The sequence below is a fragment of the Lacerta agilis genome, chromosome 8 (assembly GCF_009819535.1).
Source record: "Lacerta agilis isolate rLacAgi1 chromosome 8, rLacAgi1.pri, whole genome shotgun sequence".
In the NCBI taxonomy this organism is placed as follows: domain Eukaryota; kingdom Metazoa; phylum Chordata; class Lepidosauria; order Squamata; family Lacertidae; genus Lacerta; species Lacerta agilis.
Window position 1 is genome coordinate 53,976,451 of NC_046319.1, and position 14,419 is coordinate 53,990,869.

At 46.2% G+C, this 14,419-nt stretch overlaps 1 protein-coding gene across 1 annotated transcript in view; it reads right to left on the reverse strand.

Moving 5' to 3' along the window:
• KPNA6 (karyopherin subunit alpha 6) overlaps positions 1-13,574 on the reverse strand; it is a 29,698-nt gene extending 16,124 nt beyond the window's left edge. The window contains exons 1-2 of the mRNA XM_033157523.1: positions 13,380-13,574; positions 854-990 (exon numbers count right to left, since the gene is read on the reverse strand). Of these exons, the coding sequence (XP_033013414.1) occupies positions 854-990; positions 13,380-13,383 (141 nt within the window). The 5' untranslated portion in view covers positions 13,384-13,574. The remainder of the gene's footprint in view (positions 1-853; positions 991-13,379) is intronic.
• Positions 13,575-14,419: the final 845 nt, after the last annotated feature.

Consider the following 14,419-nt stretch of genomic DNA (forward strand, 5'->3'; position numbering starts at 1 on the left):
CTCTAAAAAATCAGAGTTCTAGGACACAAATTCTATAATAGTGCAGTATGACTGAGGAGAAGAAGAGTGTGTGCACTGCTGGCAATAAACAACAATAAACAACCCTTTTCAATCATCCAAAGCACTGTACTTCAGCTGCAGTTAGCTTAGCAAGAGACACAGCTCATACTGGCTTGCTACTCGTTCCTCAAGCCTCACAATCTACAAGTTCTGAGGGGTAAAATTTGGGGTTTGCCTCCCTCCCCTGCTGCCCCTTCCCCAAATTGAATTTGCAGAACCACATCTTCTGAAACAGATCTGAAAACAACACTAATTCCAAGGGCCACAAAACTCCTCATCAGGAAACACTGGTGCCTTACAGAGTGTTAAAGTTGTTGAACACTGTGTAAAGGCACTGTCTAGAGATTTAGTTTATTTGCATTTTACTGAAACTCCATATAAGGGCATTTTGGAGATACAAGTGGGAGATCAAGAACAGTAGTTTTGTTTATGAAAAGGAAAGGCTCTCTAGTACTTCCTCTCATTACCTGTTACCATAGCATACCAGATCAAAGACAGCCTCAGGCAACGCATGTGTCCACTAATTAAAACTGGAACCCACCCACCTCCCTGCAACTTTAGGCCAATTCAGGTTAGGTCAATTAAGACCCCAACGTTTTATTATCCATTTTGTTGTTCTGCCAGCTGCCTAGGAACCGCACAGCCAGTGATGGCAATGACCAAAGAATCATTTACACAAGAAGTTGAAACTCGTCTGTCTCCTACACTCTAGAAACACAGAAGTAGAAACTATCAGCCTGGGCCATATTTCTGGTCGACCTACATGCCTGCTCACCATCCACACAGAAGTTACCTGCTGCTCCCGCTTCTGTTTGCGTAGCTGTATCCCTTCTTCTTCTCTCCTCCGGCGCATCTCCTCGGGGTTCAGTGCCTTGTTTTTGTAGCTCTTCATTCTGTAATTGTTCTCTTTTGCTGGGCTCGCCATGGTTTCTACAGTGGAAGAAAAGAATGTGTCATTTTTACTCCATTTCTTTGTGCAACCAAAAGAAAACAGGGCATAGTCCTCAAACATAGGCACTGTTTGCAGCACTTGCCAAATGGTACCAACAGAATCCAACAATCTATTTGCAGATGAGGAACAGATTGTGCAGTGAGTCGGGACATTGCATGGATGAGGTTGCCTGTGCTCTATCCCCAAGTAGGGCTGGGAAAGACCCCTGCTTCAAATCCTGGACCACTGCTGCCAATCAGTGTAGACAATACTGGGCTAGATGGACCAATAGACTGAATAGGTATAGGTAGCTGCTTATGCCTTAAACCCCAACAAAACTCTAGTTGTTTTTTTTTAACTCCTTTAGGAAGGTGTACACACACACACACACACACCACCCTATCTAAGGAGAGCAATGAGCCCAGAAGAGAAAGTGAGTAGCAGCTAATCTAAAAGGATTATAAGCTATCAAACATAAATGGTTAAAATAATTAGCTGCTCAGCTGCCTAAAAGTCCACCTCTGTTCCAAAGCCAACCTCCCTGCAGAGAACACCCTAGAAGCTCTATTTTTAGAGTATAAGTCCAGGAGAGCTTCTCCAACACCAAACAGGAATGCTGTCAAAACCCAAGTTGGTCAAACATTCCACCTTTGGCCAGGTACAGAACCTGCAGAGTGTGCCAGATTGTTTCTTCAATCTTATGCTACTGCAGGTAGCAGCTGAAGAAAAATGAGGGAGGGATGAGACTGAAAAAGGAATTTTTATATGATACAAGTAGGATCTAGCAACCTGTTTACCCAATTCTCAACTTCCAATCCCACTTTCAGCCAGCCTTTGGTCCAGGCTTTGCCCAGGCCTTAACTCCACCAATCATAACGAGGTATGCACGATAATGGCATCCCATCCCCATAGCAACATCACATGTCACAAAAGAAGACTTTCAACTTCACTGCAAAGCTGGGCGGCAGAAGAAGCTTGTCAAACGGGCTATAGTGGGGAACCACCAATAAAACAGCTAAGACAGTTCTGCTTCACTCAGGATGACTGCAAAGCTCTTGCTGGATAATTTCAACTATCGTTCCCACCACAAACTTACATAGTGTCTAAGGAATGGCTGCAAATCTTTAACAATCTAGCCCAGATCCCACTCAATCCTCCTAGTTACTTTTCCCTGCTCTTGAACCTCTTATTCCACTACTCTCTACAGCTTAAGGATCATTTCCTCCTGAATTCTTCCTGTTCTCCCTTGGTGCCGTCTCTGCCTGTGAGTTCTCTACAAACTACCACTCATCTCTCTTCCTTCAAAACTCCCCCAAACCCAGATTTCCCACAAACTGTTTGAGCTCAAGCTAGCCCTCCACTCCCAACCACACCCATCTAAGTGCTATGTACAACTGCATTTTCTCACCCCTCGTCACCCTCCTGCTTCTGTCTCCTATCAAAACTTAAGATTGGTGTTTTTAGAAAGGCCAACACCCACCCTAAGTCCTTGAAGACACGGACAGCTATAAACCTATCTAATCATTCTCTCTGAAGGTCAGTAGCTTCGGCTGCTCAAGCCTTTACCAAAATTGACTCAGGAAGCACAGCAGAGCCGGGTCCAAACTTCAGCTGTGGCTTTCCAGTCTCCTGTCAACTATGTCGCCACTTTGTGCTTCCTACCTCATCTCTGCTGAGTAATTGCTGAAACCCAGATGTCTAAAACTGGGCTTTGCATTGCTGAGTCAGACTTAATAGCAGACAGAAGGGGGGGAGTATATGGATTAGACAAATGCAGCAGTGTTTTTATCCCAACACACATCCCAATAAAGGGAAGCCCAAGCGGCAAGACTTGTGGGAAAACAAATGTGGGTGTGCTGGGGGTCAGCAGGACAGATAAATTCACCTGTACAGCACTATACAAAATGTTAGCCTACGTCACATATATATATATATAATGCCAAATGTGAAAGAATCAAGGCTGCATCAGAGGTTTATCTGGGGGTTTTTTTGGGGGGGAGGGGGGTTTCTTCCCCAACATCCTTAATGCTGAGAACATTCACCTTTTTTGGCACCTGTCTGCAGTTTTCTGGTGTATTTTGATGGAACCACTGTTTTTTAAATGGGTCTCTGTCTTTAGACCAGTCACACAGGTGATGCCACACAACTGACCATCATGTCCAGCCAGCATCAAGGCAATATGCAACACAACTGGACTATGTGCAGAGGTCACGGAGAGCAAACAAAGCAGCAGTAGGTTCACTCTCAGGATCTATTCCTTGCAAAAAGTACAAGGAATAGATCCTGCTCCTTCATGACACAGTAACATCCTGTGCCCACAGCTCAGAAGTTGCAAAGTGCACACTTAGAGCTGAAGAACTTAGTCAAGGGCTGGTGTATACCTTATGGTTTGATGGCAAAACATGCTGTCTACCTTCCCCACATGTCTCCTACACTGGCATTCCCTCCCAACTTGGAATCAGATGTGCACACCAGTCTAGAAACTGGGCCCAAACCCATTCAGTAATCTCCTCACTTGCAGTCTTTGCTTCCATCTTGACTAGTGATATACTAAGCCTGCTAGGCTCTGTGGAAATTCCAAGTTCCAAACAGCTGCTCCCCGTAAATATGGAATCTGACAGTACTACTGTTGAGGGGGACAATGGAGAACTGCTAAGGCACTGCAAAGGAAGGGAGAATAAACACACAGATCTCCAGTTCTCTTAATTATATGCCCAGCAGGTGTCTTCAAGGGAACTCTCTGACGAAATCCTGTACTATCCAATACAGAGCTCCTATCACCCACTAAGAGACTGGCTCACAAATTAAATCCGGCAAGCTGACGGCAGAGTGCGACAGAGTGCTGCTTGTCATCTTTGGCTCCTGGTGCCAAGGGAAGTATGAGGAGCCAGTGAGCAGTTTGGCAGCAGACACCACCTGCAGACATCATCGGCTTAAAATGCAGGCTCCTCCATGCAAACTAATTCCAGGATTCAGCAGGAGTATTTTGTGATGGTCTCACTCTGTGCCAAGCATGCGGCAGTCACTAGGGGATGACTAACTAGATTTTCCCCTTGCTCATTTCTCTGGATTGAGAGAAACTCTCAGCTCTGTTCAAGCCTGCCTTCTCCTGACATATTAAATATGCAAAAACCATCACACCTTCAGAAAACACATGCCCAGTTTAGATCCCATTTTATGTGTCTGAATCCCACAAATTCCAGTTTTATTTGTTTTTAGATGCTTTCATGCTGTTGTTTAATTAGTTTTAGGCTGTATTTCGTTTTAACAGCATTATTTCTTTTCACCACTTAGATGGTTTTCAAATACTAAGCTGTTGATAAATGCTTTTCTAAAATAAATAAGAGCATAGAAACCCCTCTCAGACTACCCTCCATACATTCAGATAATCTGAATCATGTGATGTCATTCAATTATTTGTTTTATTACATCTGTTTGCCATGCATATATCTGTATTCCCTGGATGGTTTTCCAACCATCAATAAAAAATGCAGAATGCAAAATTTAAATGATAAAATAAAAAGACCACTTAAATAAACCAGTTATGTGCCCTGAATTTCACTGGGAGGGAGAGAGAGAATGTGCAAGTGCTTGCCCAGGGTAAAGAGCTGTGGCACAGCAGTCCAATGTGGTCTTGGAACTGTCAAGCTTTCTGTCTGCTCCCCCAAGTCAGAAACAGAGCCAACCTCCTGCTTTACAGAGATTCCCTTTCTAACAGGGCTCATAGTGAATTTCACGGCCAAATACAAAACCACCACCAGATGTGTACCTACAGCCAGTCAGAGAAAAGGGAGGACAGGAAGGGAAAACAGAGCCCTGCTTTGTAGAAACAAAGAGGCTCCACTCTCTACATACAGCCACAGACACATTTAAATTGTCCTCTCCAAAGGGCTCATGTATAGTACTTAGAACTCTGATAATATTGAAACCTGTCAGGACCAACTGGGCTCCTGTACCGCTAGGAACCTGTTTTCAATGTACTGGGACACAAGAGGCTGAACTCAACATTCAAACAATACCTGAGCCACTTGCTATTTGCAACCAGTTTAGCAGACCCAGCATACAATCTGCTTTAGGAACATGTGTGTAGGCAAAGCCAGTAAATGTCATTTTAAGGGCTCAGCAAGTAATGGCCCTGAAATCAAATCCATTCCCACTCCCCACATGCCTTCCTGCCTGGATTGCTCAAAGTATCTTAAGGCATTAGAAGGAAGGACAGCCATGAGCACACAAGGAAGTGTGTAGGCAAGACTTGTTAGCAGGGCATGGGGGATGGGGAGAGGGGGGGGATCTCAAAGAAGTTTCCAACCTACATTAAAACATCAAATAAAAACAATACAGAAGAAAGTCAAATATAAAGTATACATTCAAAGCAGCATAATTAACAGGAAATTAAAATAATACCTTAAAGTTTTCCTAAATAAAACATTAACACAGCAAAGTTAATTAAAAATAAATATCTTAAACATTTCAAAAGAAAACATTACTAAAGGAAGTCAAATATAAAACATTTAAAACAGCATAATTAACAAGAAAATAAAATATTATCGTAAGCATAGAACATGTTCTGCTGTTACTGCTGCCAGTCCTGGCAATGTTGGTTCATGGTGGCTGGCAGCTGTAGAAGCTGAGACTTGATGATCTGCGTCTGCACTAAGAGACAACCAAGATGGTCCCTGGCATCTTCAGCGACTTCAGCTTTTATAGTGGGAGTCAGTCAGGGCCCTCCCCTCCCAGGATAGGTGGGAAAAAGGCTACAAGGTGGGGAAGCATGTCTTCCAGGTCTCACAGTCTTCTGTTATTATTTCTGTGGCCTTTTAGGAGTAGGTGGGTTGTTTTTAACACATTTCTCTTTCCTCTTGGTCTTAATATATCTATGTGGGATTTGCTATTTGTTTGGTTGCAACTTCGCTTTAAACCAGGCATAGGCAAACTCCAGGCATAGGCCCTCCAGATGTTTTGAGACTGCAATTCCCATCATCCCTGATCACTTGTCCTGTTAGCAAGGGATCATAGGAGTTGTAGGCCCAAAACATCTGGAGGGCTGAGTTTGTCTATGCCTGCTTTAGACTGCCCAGGGCAAGATAAAGCGACTGACAAATTTAAGGAAGGAAGGAAGGAAGGAAGGAGTGCACACACTGCAAACTAGCACCGATCCCAATGGTAAGATTGATCACCAAAGCCAAGAGTTTTGGGCATAGTTCCCTCTGTGCTGACAACAACATCTTCATCCCAGCAATTCTTTCAGCTCGCCTGGTGCTGTGGTCACGGCTGGCTCACTCAATCCCACCCACCCAGTGAGCTCACAGAAGCCAGCAGCACATGAGCATCTGTGGAATGTACTACTTTGCTGACCAAGCTGGCTCCCACACGAGGGAGGAAAATAAAACATTTTGAGATCTAGGACATAATGATTGCCATAGCAATCCTGCCAAAGAAGGGCAACAGTTGGACACTGGAGTCCAACAGTGCCTCTCCACCACACTTGTGTAAGAGATGTAGATCAGAAGTAGGGAGACTTTTTGGCTCCACAGGCCAGATCCTTATCAGAATCTGCCTCTCAGGGCTGCCCACCTGTCAAAATAGCTTGCGCTTTGCATGTCTTCCTGTTCCCCACTTTTAAACTCTTGATCTCAGAGGCTTAAGCTTTCAATATCAGGAACTTAAAGGGGTAGGGAGACTATAAAACTTTGCACTCCCATTTGAGCTTCCAGAGAATCAGATAGGAGTGCAGAAGCCTTTGCAAAAGCTTTTTTTGAACCAGCTAGCACACGAGAGCTGCTTCAATGGGGGCACTTTTGCACAGGACTTAAATCCCTGCTCAGCTAATGAACAGGCTTGAATCCTGCTACACTGGTTGCACAATCTTGTTCATTGCTGGGAAAAGGATAGTCCAGCTAACAGGATTAAACCATTTTCTCCTGCCCCATTCAGCTAACATCATCTGTGACATAAACTGATAGGCAGGTGGGCCTGATTTGGGGAAAATGGCCTTGTTGGCCAAATTGGATCCCCTGGCTAGCCAAGATTAGCCCACAAACCAGAAGCTCCCCTCCCCTGATGTAGATATACTGTAAAAGATGAAGATGGAGGCCATCATCACACCTTTTTGTTGTTCAGTCGTACAGTCGTGTCCGACTCTTCGTGACCCCATGGACCAGAGCACGCCAGGCACGCCTATCCTTCACTGCCTCTCGCAGTTTGGCCAAACTCATGTTAGTAGCTTCGAGAACACTGTCCAACCATCTCATCCTCTGTCATCCCCTTCTCCTTGTGCCCTCCATCTTTCCCAACATCAGGATCTTTTCTAGGGAGTCTTCTCTTCTCATGAGGTAGCCAAAGTACTGGAGCCTCAACTTCAGGATCTGTCCTTCTAGTGAGCACTCAGGGCTGATTTCTTTGAGAATGGATAGGTTTGATCTTCTTGCAGTCCATGGGACTCTCAAGAGTCTCCTCCAGCACCATAATTCAAAAGCATCAATTCTTCGGCGAATATCCAAACGCCTCTACATCTGGGTGTCTGAAATGTTTCCAGCTCTGTGGCAAACAATATGGGTGGGGGTTTGACGATACAGTCCACCTAATCTGATCACACATTATCCGAGTTTTGACAACTGCATTATAATTACAACCAAGGAAGCTGGATCCAAGGAGACCCAGACAAAACAAAATGACTAGTGCAGTTATGTGGGTGGTGATCAATTACCAAACAACAGGGTTTAATTCGTGGATGTGCAACCATCTTACTCTGTCTCATGTTCTTGTCACTAAAGTAGGAGCAGGAAGTCAGGGCCACATGTCACTAGCCTACACTATGGCTGGACCATCAGCCATAGTGTGTGGCAATTTTTTATTACATTTAGCTGGTTTAATAGATTTATTGTTAGCCAATTTGAGTTGTTATGGACAAAAATCGAGGGTATAAGTTCCCCCCCCCTTTAGGTATCATTGCAGGCTTCCTTTGGGGTGTTCCTGGAGTACTCCCTTCCACACCCCAATTGCAGAACTGGTGCGGCGAAAAGGTGTGCAAACCACTATTTTCTCAGACTCACTCCTACATATAGAAGCACCTGCAATATGGGAATAATATGGATCTGCAGTGACTGCTGTGAATTCCAGACAAGTAGCCATGTTAGTGTGTTGAAGCAAAGTCTTGCAACACCTAAAGACTAATATTCTGTAGTTCATGTCACATTACAAAAACATATGCCACAATAAATCCATTTTAAGGTACTATTGGGCTGCTTTAGGGCTGCTTAGGGATCATTGAGATAATATATGAATTGCTTTGTAAACTCAAAGTATCTTGCTTGCTAGCAGCAAGGAATCCTTAACTATGACAAGTAGCTGCAGGTGCATCTTCAATGCATCTACCAAAAAGCCTACAGCTGAACCCACATTTTAGGAGCTGTGTCATCCACTGCTACTAACTGCTACTTTGCAGGTGTCCAGGCATTCATCTCCCTACCTTCCTAGCAGCACTTAAACAGATTAGGGTTTTCCTTAACACAGTTTTGGAAGAAGTGATATAAATTATTTGTCCCCAATTTCAGATTTATGGGAATCAACAGCAACAACTATCAAGCAACAATAAAAACTTGGCATTTACACACACACAAACACACACACAACTCTTACAGCCCTCCACAAGGTAGGCTAACTTTCTCAGCACAATGAGGTGAGGCAGGAAGCCTATGAGAACAACATCCTGCCTAAAACAACCTGATGAGGTGAACTTTGAACTGGTGACTTCCTGGCTCAGTGTTGATTTGATGTTCTCAGTCTCTCAACTACAGGCAGGACCCTGGCTCAGCCCTGTCCATCCCTTGCTATGCGCATTAGGTGCTCTTCCAGCAACTGGTACAGTATTACAAAGACCAACTGAAATACTGCAGCAACCAAGAAATAGACTCTACAGCAGGAGTTGGCAAGGCTTACTGGGCATGGGCCGGACCGGTGCAGCGCGACGCCAGAAATTGTGTCTGTGCCTGTCCGCGGCACCAGAAATCGCTTCTGCACATGCCCAGACACCCAAAATCACACCTGTGTAGAAGCGATTTTTGGTGACTGGGCATGCACAGAAGCGATTTCTGGAGCCATGGAAGAGAGTCCCTGCGCCGTGCCACACTGGTTTAGCACAGCTTGCAGGGACTCGCATAACAGGCAGCTCGGTTCAGGGGCAGCTTGTGGGCCAGTTAAATGGCCTCCATGGGCTGCTTCCAGCCCATGGAACGTGAGTTGGGAACCCCTGCTCTACAGTATTGCCAGTATACCAAATGTACTCCTAAAGTACTCAAAACTAATTTAACTACTTAACACTACAACTCTTCCACCATTTCTTTTCCTTCAGCTGGTTGAATGAGTTTTGATTTGAATCCACCTAGCCCTTATTTTTAGGTGTATTTCCCCTTATCCGGGATGTTTAATTTGTTAATTTGTTTTATTTTACTGTAAGCTGTTTTAGGGCCAAAAGAAGGACTTAAATATTCTTAAGAAAACAAGGAACCTTAGCCCCAGACTCCTCAAATGGAAACTAATAGCCTTCTCTGTAGAAAATAAAATTATCAGGATGCTAGGAAGATCATGCTTTATCATTATTTCATCTCTGAATAGCTGTTCACTCCATAGGCTCCCAGGATAGTATACAAATACAATATAATATAATATAATATAAAGCACTACTTTGAAAAAAGCAACAAATATGAATACTTTATAATCATGAATACTTTAGTACAGCACAAACCAATTACGAACTGCTCCGCTCTCACTCATCTCCCAAAGACCTGAAGGAATAGATGCGGCTTCAACTAAAACTGGAAATGGTATATCAGTATATTGAAATGTTTAGCTAGTGATATTCTATCATGATGCTGAAAACCAGATATCGCCCAGGCCTACCTCACAGTTCTCAAAACTCAGGTCAACAGTTATTGAAAGAGGTGCTCCGTTAAATACTTGGGTCCTAAGCTGTTTAGGGCTTTATACACCAGTCCCAACACCTTGAATTGGCCCCAGTATCAAACAGGCAACCCGTGCAGTTCTTTAAACAGCAGCAGTATGTGATCCCATTTTGCTGTTCTACTTTACTGCTTTTTAATACATACGTGATACAAGTAAAGATCAGAGGATAATCAGGGAACAGATTCCTCCATTGTTTGCAAGTGGGGGAACTACCTGTTCAGAATGCCTGCTTTTGAGGTGGTTTGGCAATACCACCTTTTCCACATGGACTGGCAGGAAGAACAAAGAGCCGAGCCATCCTATGCACAGAAAACATATGAATATAAGAAGTTGCCTTATACAGTCAGGCCATTGCGCTATCGAACTCTATACAGGCAGCAAACAATTTGCATGGGAGTTATGTTCCGGCTGCCCTGCCCTGTCCCTTCTGTGACACTTCTGACTTCGATGTGATGCATGCGTGTGCAGTTGCACACATATCAGACATACCTAAAATGGTTGCTGCCTGTACTTCAACTTGCTGCAGCTTACCAACGTTTCAGATACAGTGGTACTTCGGGTTAAGAACTTTTCACTCTGGAGGTCCATTCTTAACCTGAAACTGTTCTTAACCTGAGGTACCACTTTAGCTAATGGGGCCTCCTGCTGCCGCCGCACCACCACCACCACACAATTTCTGTTCTCATCCTGAAGCAAAGGTCTTAACCCGAGGTACTATTTCTGGGTTAGCAGTCTGTAACCTGAAGCGTCTGTAACCTGAAGCATTTGTAACCCGAGGTACCACTGTAGAAGGTTTTAATTTCCCACCCTGAGGATTAGTGCTGAAGCTGCACATGCATCCCCCGAAACTGGAGCTGCAATTGTGTGGATGTGCCCATCCAACTTTGACACGCACAGACTTTTCCAACTTCCTTAAGTCAACGCTTAACCTAGAACTTAAGTAAGATGCAGAAACTAAGCCCAGAGTGATGAACCTGAGCAGTGCTTATCTGACCTCCTGGCAGCAGAGCTGCTGCTGCTTAAGAGAAGAAGAAGAAGAAGAAGAAGAAGAAGAAGAAGAAGAAGAAGAAGAAGAAGAAGAAGAGTTTGGATTTGATATCCCGCTTTTCACTACCCAAAGGAGTCTCAAAGCAGCTAACATTCTTCTTTCCCTTCCTCCCCCACAACAAACACACTGTGAGGTGAGTGGGGCTGAGAGACTTCAAAGAAGTGTGACTAGCCCAAGGTCACCCAGCAGCTGCATGTGGAGGAGTGGAGACACGAACCCGGTTCCCCAGATTACGAGTCTACCGCTCTTAACCACTACACCACACTGGCTCCCAGTGGAATGGGAGATCAGTGCTGGGCAAATATGCTGGCCGAGCCGATACGGCGCTCCTGTCAGTGGATCTGCATAACTGCAACCTCCTCACCTCTTCTGCTACTGGGCCTCAGAAACCAGATGTTGCTGCCTACTCTGATTATTTTGCCAACTTGTAATAATCACTTCATTGTTAACTGGAACAGTTGGTGTGGTGTTGCACTTTTTAATGTTCTCACTGTACCAGTTTGCGAGAACAGGTGGGTAAGTAATTTTTGCAGGACAAATGTTTGTGGGGGTAGAGAGATGCAGAACTTCAATCCTCCTCTGCAAACACACATCAGGTTTCATCTAATGTATGAAGACTATCAAGAGTAGCTATTAATACCACTTTGATATCAATGCAGAGGTAATGAGGATAAATAATCCAAAGTAAAAGCCAAAGATGGTTTGGGGGTTTAGAGGAAGCAGCACAGCTCTGAAAGGCTATAACAGGGATGATCTTCCCATGCAGATCCCAGGTTAAATCCCCAGAATTTCAACACATTGGGTTCAGGTATCAGGGCTGGGAAAACCCTCTGCCCAGGGCCAGAAGGTCCACTAAGGTGGCTGGTATAAGGAAGAGATAGAGAAGCTGTGGCCCTTCAGATAATGTTGGCGTAGAGTACAAAGATCAGGGATTATGGGACTGGGAATCCAGCAACAAGTGACTGCCACATTTCCCACCCCTGGTATAAGGCAACAACTTGTATCTTACTACGCCTTCAGAAGAAAGTAAAATCATTTCAGAAACCACCAATATGCACTTATCATGCTGTGTGAACAGACTCAAAAAGAGGTTTGCATGTCCAGGAAGACCTCAATAAAAGCCAAGTAGAAGTTTACCAAGGGCGGGAATGTAAATTTAGAGCCACACAGGCCCTCAAAATACTCCCAATATCCACCTTCTGATGTACTTATAAACATAAGAACGAATTTGGTATAATGGTTAGCGTGTTGGACTATGACTTGGAATACCAAGGTTTGAATCCCCCACTCAGCCATGAAGCTTACTGGGTGAACTTGAGCCAGTCACTTTTTGTTGTTCAGTCTAATCTACCTCACAGGGTTGTTGCGGGGATTAAAGTAGTAGGGAAAGACCCTAATGTGTGCCACTTTTAGAAGAAGAAGAAGAGTTTGGATTTGATATCCCGCTTTATCACTACCCTAAGTAGCTCCTTGGAAGGAAAGGTGGTACTGTATATAAATGCAATCAATAACTATAAATCAATCAATCAATCAATTTGGAAACCAGATAAGTGAGAAAGAACTATCTCAACCAAACCCTTAAATGCCACAGGATATCAGGGACTTTTGGGGCGGGGAGGGAGAACGCACGACTCCCGGGCGCAGAAAGCAAAGCCCCTAATGCCGACAGGGACACCGGCGGTGGGCCTTCCAAGCCCACGGAGAGGGAAGGAGACGGACACCTAACAAGCGCTGCCTCTTGGCGCGAGATGGAGCACCTCGCCCGTATGGAGGAGAACTGGGGAAACCTCACCCACCCGCCCCAAGGGAAGGAAGGGCTAGAACTGGGGCCGAAGCCACGCCGGCACTGTCGGAATACCTGGAGCCAGGGGCGTGTGCGCCGGGGAGCAGCGGTGAGAGCTGCTGGAAAGGGAAGAAGAAACCGAGGAAGGGAGAATCGCCCGCCCACCATCCTGTTGGGTTATTTATACATCGCCCCTCACAGACAGACGTATCGTTAAGGGCTGGCACTTCTCTCCTGCCTCAAACTCAGCCGCGGAGGGAGACGGGGGAGACTCCCTTCTCCTCCTCCTTCTCCTCCTCCTGCTGCTGCTTAGAGGCGGCCCAGAAGGGCAGCAGAGTACAGCCCCGGCCTCAGCGGAGCCCGCGCCCCACGTTCAAGGGACTGAACGCGAAGGCCTCGCTGGAGCAGCGACGCCTGAGGCCGGACTGGGGTGCGGAGGAGACCCAGGAGAGAAGGGCCGAAGAGGCCCTCAAGGAAGAGAGGAGACCCCCTCGCCGCCCACCCCGGGAGCCCAGAGAGTGGGAAATAGAGGCGCCCGAGGAGGGGAGGCGCTCTATGCCCGGCGCAGGCCCTCCCCGCCAAGGGCTTAGCCTCACCCATGCCTGCGTGCGTCCGTCGCTCTCTCTTCCCTCCAAAGGCGGCGGCGGCGGCGGCGGCAATATGGCGGGCGGGGCCGGAGCGGTGGGCCAAGCGGACGCGCCGGGAGGCGGAGGACGGGGCCGAAAGGGAAGCCGACGGCGGCCGAAGCGGGACAGAAAGCCTCGGTGGCACCGAGCGCCCGAGACCGGCCCCTTCCTTGGGCACGCCCCTTTTTTTAAAGAGTCGGTTGGGCGGAGCTGGGGGCGGGGCGGGGGGAGGTGGGCGGGGCGAGGAAGAAGAGTCCGGCTTGAGACCCGGACAGAGCGCTTCGGGCGGAATGCAGGAGCGGGTGAAATCCCGGCGGGGCATGCCGTGGCAGCGAAAGGAGACGGGCATCTGGTGGCCTCTTCGAAGGAGGCAGTTTTTGTTGTGGCCTGAATCTCCGTAGGCGAGGAGAGCCCGCTTCCTCCGCTGCCTAAAGTGATAAGGCGGTGTGTGTGTGTTTGCGTCCTAGTCAGTCCGTTAAATTAGTCGATTTCAGATATTTTGACTGTCTCGGAAAGGGGCCTCCTCCCCTCCCCCCACTAGTTAATCAGTTCTTTAATTAGCACCATCACAAAATAATTTCCAGCAATATAGGCCTGTTAGCCTCTTGCAGTACAAAGAGTCTTGTGGCACCTAAAGGCTAACTAAATTATTATGGTATAACCTTTTGTGTCACTCTGAATTATACGTCAGAACATTATGCATCAGATGAAGTTGACCGTAGGTCATGAAATCTTGTGCCTCAACAAGTCATTTACCCCATGGGTAGGCAAATTAAGGCCCCGGGGGCCGTGTCTGGCCCAATCGCCTTCTTGTGGCCCCCCACAAGGTCTGAGGGACAGTGGACCAGCCCCCTTATGAAAAAGTTTGCTGACCCCTGATTTACCCTTTAAAGTTACCACTCTTTGACACCTAAAAAGAGACATTCCTCTTCATCCTGTGCAGGAGGGACCATCTCTTCTAAGATGAAGACTGCACCGCATAGTATCTAAAAATAAAAAAACCCACACCT